Here is a 7,970-nt window from a genome sequence, read left to right on the forward strand (position 1 = left end):
CGACAATGATCCATCTATCAGGTTGGGTCGACTACCTCCTCTGAGTAAGTAGGCCAAGGACCACGATGGCCCGGGATGATGGAACCATGAGATCTTGATTGGGTCTATCATCCATTCCCCCACCATCCGCTTTAAGTAAAAGATGGTGAAAATTTCTATTTTAAATATCAATCTTCAAATCCAAATCCAATTCTCAAACCTTCAAGCTTCCAATTTTCAAAACCATTGCTGCTACTATATGCTAGATAACACGTATCACTTACGTATCTGATTGAAGACTAGCCTTAATCGAAAGTTCTCTCTCGTGATCGGGAGGGGTAATTAACTATAGGGGCATTGCGCCTATTGGAAACCAGAACTCAGTTCATAAAGTCCTTGCAAAATGAGGGCGAAATCTCTCGGTAGTGTCTTATTTATAAACCCATATGCCTTCCAAAATTCACCCAGGAACTTTATTTTGTTAAAACTCTTCCTCGTCCAAAATAAAAAGCATAGTCAGTGCGGGCTGAGACCGGGGCCGAATTTTCGGAGCCCACAGTGGGAATTAAAGCATTTTAAATAAAAAGTAAAAAATTATTTTCTCACGCCCGGATCTAAAAGCGAAACACGAATAACTGCTGTACTAACGAAAAAAACCCTAGGCAGGGGGACAACCATCATGAAAACTAAAAACCAATAAGAGAACGGCCTAAATCTCAGAAAGCAGGAACATAACAAAAAAAAATCTTCCGAGAGGTGCAGGGAGCTCACTAGCAAAGAATTGAAGACGACTGGAGAAAAAACTAAGCAGAACGCTCAAGGAGAAAACCCTAGCATAACACTCAATTAATGTCTATTTTATAAGATAAGTAATTAAAATATCATTCATCCACCAATCTCGTATTCAATTTCGTAGTTAATTTTTTAATAGTCACAATAGAAAAAGCCCTTTTAACTTATTATATATATATTAATCTTAAAATAAAATAATCCTCTCTCTCTCTCTCTCTCTCTATATATATATATATATATATATAAATATGCAATCGTGAGTTGAAATGAATTTGGTAGCATATACTTTTCCAAATTAATTTCTTCTTCTCAATTACAAAAAAGTTATTCAATTTTTTTTAAAATTTATTTTGTCTTATAAAATATAATAGCTTATAAGTTTATTGATTAATGTCTAGCAAAAAAAAATAAAAATAAAAAAATAAAAGACAAAAACTTTATTTAGGACAATTTTTTTTACTATTCTTTTCAAATATCAACCACAATTTTTATTTGGCTAATGTTCTTTCGCTGCTTAAAAATTTTTTTTTACTAGAAAATTGATTTTTACAACAATTATAAAAAGTTATTTTCTTTACAACAACTTTACAAATAGCAAAAAAGTCATCCCAAACAAAGCTAAAATCTTACCAAGCATTAAGAATTTCCCTACATTTTTTTATGAAAACATGGTTACATCAGATGCTACGGGTAAAAAGAATTTTGACAATCGGTAGCACGCGATTTTCCTATTGTGAGAAATTAAAATTTTATGTTGATAGTCTAGCAATTAAAGTAATTGAATATGATAAGAAATTATTATTATCGTGCTTAGTATATTTTAAATATATTTTTATATAACTCATCTTGATCTGTTATTTGAGGATTTGATTACTAAGCATAATAGTCATATAAGTTTCTTTTGATATATAACATGGTACATTGAAGAAAAATAAAATAACATACTTTTAGATTTATGTTTAAGAAGAATTATTACAATGCAAGTATATTAATTGAAGAAGTTATTTATATTTCTTTTTTTAGGACATTTTCATTGGAGGAACAAATACTCCATCGTTAGTATTAGAATGGGCAATGGCAGAGCTCATTAGGAATCCACAAATCATGAAAAAGGCTCAAAATGAAGTGCGAAGTGTTGTCAAGAACAAAGGAAAAGTAGAAGAGACAGACATTCAACATCTACACTATTTCAAAATGATACTAAAAGAGACACTAAGGCTCTATCCACCTGGTCCTCTACTTATTCCCAATGAAGCCAAAAGAGGATTTAAAGTAGACGAGTATGATATTCAACCCAAAACAAGGATAGTTATCAATGCATGGGCTATTGGTAGGGAGGCAACTTATTGGGAAAAGCCAGAAGAGTTTTTTCCCGAGAGATTCATAAATAACTCTATTGATACGAAGGGGCAAGATTTCCAGCTTATACCATTTGGTTCTGGTCGAAGGATGTGCTCAGGGATGAATATGGGGATGGCATTTATGGAGATTGCATTGGCAAACCTTCTTTATGCCTTTAATTGGGATTTGATTCAAGGGATGAGCAAGGAGGACATAGATTTGGAGGAGTTTAAAGGGTCTACATTAAAGAAGAAGAATCCACTAATTCTAATGGCTAGTAGGCATACTTAATTTGATGCAAGGGTAGATGATAAAAAGTGAGCCCGTCGGTGGGTTTTATCCAAAAAAAAAGCAAAAACTTGTATTTTTCCTTTAATATTACCGTTAGTGGGTTTTATCCAAAATAATAATAATAATAATAATAAGTGAGCTTGTGTTCTCTATATGTGAAGCTTGGTAAAAATGTAATTTATGTTTTAATAATGGGAATGATTATTGTTCTATGGAATTTGGAGGGGGTTTAAAAAGTAAAATAATTTGAGTGTGTACTTTTAGGCTTTGTATTATTTGAAGAATTTGATAAAAATGAAATGGAATGCTAAAGAAATTATATAGAAAATTATTTTCACCACTTATATATTGGATTAGGGGAAATTTAATAAAAAAATTTATATCATTTTCTTAGTTGATTATAAATTGAGTTTTTATTTATTATGAAAAAAAATGTGTGAGATAGTGATAACTCGATTATTTTTTTCTGCTTTCAATAAGATTTGATAGGAAACTATTAATAAGAAAATATATTTATTCACATTTCTTTGTTAAATCCAATTACATCATACTTACTTTTTAACCAAACACCTAAGATGAAATTCTATTGTAAAACATTTTTACGTTCCCATTAATTCTAAATAGCCATATTTTTATAAAAAGAAAATAATTTTATTACTAAGATGAAAGTACTAATTAGAGGAACATTAGTCCAAAATAATAATAATAATAATAAATAAATTAAAAGAAGAAAAAAATTAGACAAATTATTCTAAGATCAATAGGCTCAAATTAAAAAAAACGAGACTAACTACACATTAGATAAAAACTCGACATAATAACTAAATAATATTATATAACCTAATTCCTAACTCAGAGATCCAATAATTAACATGAGTCAACCAAGTGGAATCAATATAAAATATTTCATTTATCAAATCACAAAGTATTTAATAAATATCAGATTTTAAATTCATAACAATAAACTTTCAAAATAAACATTACCTTATCATGCTTCATATCCTATGTCACAACTATATATATCAAATTACATGATAATCAATTTGACATTTGATTCTTAATCCTACTTAACCTTATCTTTCCCCTTAATTAAAAATAATAACTTGTTCAATATTTGGTGAGCAATAAAGCTTAGCAAGATCAACAATTCTAATACAAGATTCAAATATTTTACTAAAAGAAACAACATAGCATGTTAATCGTCAACTACACATAAGGATTAAAAATAAAAGCATATGCAAATCTCACTACAGGAAAGAAACACACATTTTTGTCAACTGAAATCCACCAGAAATGACAGCAATGCATGGGAAAAAATGTCTTTATGGCGGATTTCCGGCAAAAAATGGTTCGACAATAAAATACGCGTCAAAAATACTTTTCGGGCTAAAAACATTCTTCGGAAACCTTTATGACAAATTTACCAGTGGACTTATAAATGAGTGCAAAAAGACTACATTTTTTTTGGTTCATTTTCCAGCAATTTAGTCTTTCGGTCTACCGGAAGTTCGGGTAGGAAAGCTTGGCAGGAAATGTCGGTGGTGTAGCCTCCAGTTATTTCCACTGAATGAACCGCCGCATTGTTCTGATAGATAATATATCGTTAATTAATACCGACAGATATGGTCATATGAATCATTTATTGTGATTCATTGTATCGATGTTTTTAGTGGATAATCAGGCGCATACCTGTACCAAAAACAAAACAAAAAAAGCTCTCTCTTAATTACTGTACAACACAACAAGCCTACAATTATACAGTCAAAACATACATATATCTTCATAAAATTTAAACATTGAATAGAAATACTAATGTTGAAGTAACAAGACAATTGATCAAAAGGCAATATCCTATAATTACCAAATATTATTAAAATAAATATCAGTTTTGTCATATAATAAAAAAGGAACATAAAATTTATAAGCAAATAGTTCTAACTCGTCCAGTAATAAAATATATTCTAATCAGAATCTTTTTCATCATTCTCCTTCTTTTTGCATTCCACCTACTACTTGCGATGAAGTGCGGTAGTCAGAATAATCTACAGATCCCATAAAGGAATCCTTACATGCTTTAGCTAGCTCTCTTGAAGTCGTGTATACTCTTCGTACAAAAGTTAATATAAGATTAATTAATTTACACATGACACTTAAAATTTTAAACTAATATACTCACGTAGGCTCTCCTAGCTCACTCATCCACCCATTATTGGTCCTCATGCCTCTTGTAGGTATGACTATGCTACTCAACAATGGATAATTTTCTAGTCAGCAACTATTTCTGCAATATACTTATATTAGCATTACTAACTAAATAAATAATTAAAATCTATTAAAATTTTTACCAAATGTGTCATGTGCTCAGTGAGTGTAACTGAGCAGTCTAAGGAAAAATACCCACGCCCCTAATGTTAGAAGCTCATTTCTGTCTATTCTGTTCCATCCTCCCTAAGTATTGGTCAGCGCTCTACCTATACACTCTCACCAATCTAGAGAGGTCATTGCTCAGCTGACTTCTTAATGTCCGTAAACATATCTAACAAGCAAGTTGACTCATGCTTCTCAAAATTTTTTTTAATCTTATCAATGTGCTCGGGCAACTAGTAATAATCTTTTTTGCATATAAAAAGATATAATATATAATATTTTTTGTTAGCTTAATTAAAAAGATATAATATAGAATATATTTTCTAATAACTAATCTCAAACTCCTTGAACCACATATTGTGCACTTCCATTATAATTTTCTTCTAAGAAATATAAGGAGCATCAAACATGCTCCATATGATGAACCATATCTTATGTGTGGGCTGCTATGATGGATAAAACTTGAACAAAATGTGTTAGGTGAAAAAATATTTCTCAAATTATCTTAGTAGCATTCAGATTGTAGTAAGCACATACGTGTCACCCTCAGGTGCAATCAATATATGCCCATATAACATCTACTTTGCTGCAACCAAGGTGGAATTAAGGTCCACTTGCAAAAGGCTAAAGTGATGGTGGGTTGTAGAATGACATGATGGATATAGATAAGTGGTAGGGACTCCATGAGAATGTTGTGGGGGTAGTAAAGATAGAAGAGAGTACTATGCATTATAATGAAGGAACGTAGGGGTCTGGTGAAGGAAAGCAGGAGTCTGGATAGTAAAAGTAGGGATAATCAAGTTGAAGAGTAGGTAAAGGCAGACTTTGTTGAGTTTTAGTGGTAGATTGAGAATAAGAGGTCTCTCGGTAAGCATAGGCCTACAAGATGAGCCAATGTTTACCTTCTTGCACCTACAAAAGATATTCTTGATCGATCACCAGGGGGGCCCATCACTAGTATCCATCTACAAAAAATATTTAAAAAATTAATAGCAAAATGCACTTAATATAAATTATAAGTACTATTAAGGAATGAAAATAAAATAGACCAACAACAAACAAATTAACTGAATTAACTAACTACTAGGCTATTAAAAAGAAATCATACACATTATACAAATCTTTTTTTTTTTTTCCTGTTGTCTATGGTTTATAGGTCAACATTGACCTAGTCCTTTAAGGCTAAAAAGAATCTATAAATGATAAAAGCTCCTATGAGTGCTTACATAAATATTACTAATGAATGATAAAAAAATGAGTTACCTTCCAAATTATTACATCCATAGGTATTGAATAGGACCACCTAATTTGACTTCCTCTGCTAAAATGTATAAGTAGATGAACCATTATTATTAAGAATGATGAGCGTAATGATTTTTCAATATGGCATGAAGTCATTATAATATTATTCTGTAACATCTTTAATTCATTGAGAATGATAAACTTCATGCAATATGATTTAACGAGATGTTATATCTCAACAAGAATACATATAAACTCATCTCATGGTGCACATTATCTAAGAAAAATGAGTAGAATTTCTTCTATAAGAATATGACAATCACGACATTTAGGCCCATAATTTTTCATTTAGTTATGCTGACACATCTTGAACGCATATCCTTAAAACATTTTAAAAACTTCACATAACTCAACTTTATCTTGTTTTTGCATTATGAAAGAAGTTGGCGCCAAAATTTAGTTTACTTTGTATTTCAATTTCTAAATAATGACATTCACAAACATTTTTTATTTATTTATATATATATAACATCCAGATAGAAAATTAATTTTTTCTTCTATTCTTTGGTCACCTGTACATTACATCTTCTTTTCCAATCAACTGTAGTGAATAAGCCAATAGGAAATTGTATATTTTGTAAATATGATATAATTTCTGCCACTCTTCCTTCAAGGTTCTTTCTTAAATTTCTCTATATTATAAAAATAATATTTTTTGTGATGAAGTACGTGATTATCTGGATGGCAACAAAGATGACCCATGTAGGATAATTTCTTCCCTTTGTATAAACATAAAGATTATGTGTTTTGCACACAACAAGGACAAGCATATCTCTTTTTTCTTTGTTCATCCAGATAACATTACATATGCTTGAAAATCTTTAATAATTAATATAAATGCATCACCAATATTTAAAGTTTATCTAGCTATAAGGTCATAATTAGCATTGAACTCTTTAAAAGCCAAATTGACAAGACCAATTGATGGAATAGGGGTTGACGTGTTGAACTGTGACAGACAAATACCAATATTTAGTTTTGGAAAATTTTTTAGATTTCATCTTCCAATTTAAACTTAAAAAAACAACAACAAACTATAGAGCTACTAAAAATATTCAAAGAATTGAAATAAACTCATCCATAAAATCTCATTCATTTCCACATCAAAATGTATATGCAACAGTAACACCGCAGTACATGGTTATAAAATAGAGAGCAGAGATGTAAGCTGATAGAGTATAATCTAGAAACTTTTCTACTTAGAGTATTTGCTACCTCATTAGCCTTACTAGGTTAGTATTGAATAGTCATATCATAGTCTTTGATTAACTTCAGTCATCTCCTTTACCTTAGATTCAAAATCTTTTAATTAATTAATATATATATATATTAGACTGTGATGATCAGTGAAAATTTCACACATGGCTCCTACAAATAGTATCTCCATATCTTCAAAGTAAAGATAATAGTAGTAAACTCTAAATCTTTCATTAGATAGTTTCTTCTATATGGTTTTAATTGCCTAGAGGCATAGAATATGACTTTTATGTGCATCATCAAAACACATCCTAGTGCTTTTAGTGAATCATCACTAAAATTTAAAATTCTTTTGTACTAGATGGAAGTGTTAAAACTAGAGTAGAAGTGAAATCCTTTAATCTTTGAAATCTAGCCTTATAAGCCATTGTCCAACCAAAAGCCACTAACTTCTGAGTCAATCTAATCATAGGTGTAGAAATCTAACCCTTTCATAAATTTCTTATAATAATTGGCCATGCTTAGAAATCTATGTACCTTAAATAAAATAGCAGACCTCAGCCAATGAATAATAGCCTGAATAATCTTGGTATCTATAAAAATTCCTGTAGTACTCATCATGTGCCATAGAAAAGAATACTCCAAAGCTAGAATGCATATTTGAAAATTTATATATATAGCTAATTCTACCTTAAAGTCTC

At 30.3% G+C, this 7,970-nt stretch overlaps 1 protein-coding gene across 1 annotated transcript; it reads left to right on the forward strand.

The window, feature by feature from the left end:
• The first annotated feature begins 1,845 nt into the window (after positions 1-1,845).
• Positions 1,846-2,403, forward strand: LOC110098083 (cytochrome P450 71A1-like). Its single transcript, XM_020824796.1, has one exon. The coding sequence runs from the start codon at positions 1,846-1,848 to the stop codon at positions 2,401-2,403; it is 558 nt and encodes a 185-aa protein (XP_020680455.1).
• The last annotated feature ends 5,567 nt before the right edge of the window (positions 2,404-7,970 follow it).

Source organism: Dendrobium catenatum, unplaced genomic scaffold, assembly GCF_001605985.2.
Source record: "Dendrobium catenatum unplaced genomic scaffold, ASM160598v2 fragScaff_scaffold_853, whole genome shotgun sequence".
In the NCBI taxonomy this organism is placed as follows: domain Eukaryota; kingdom Viridiplantae; phylum Streptophyta; class Magnoliopsida; order Asparagales; family Orchidaceae; genus Dendrobium; species Dendrobium catenatum.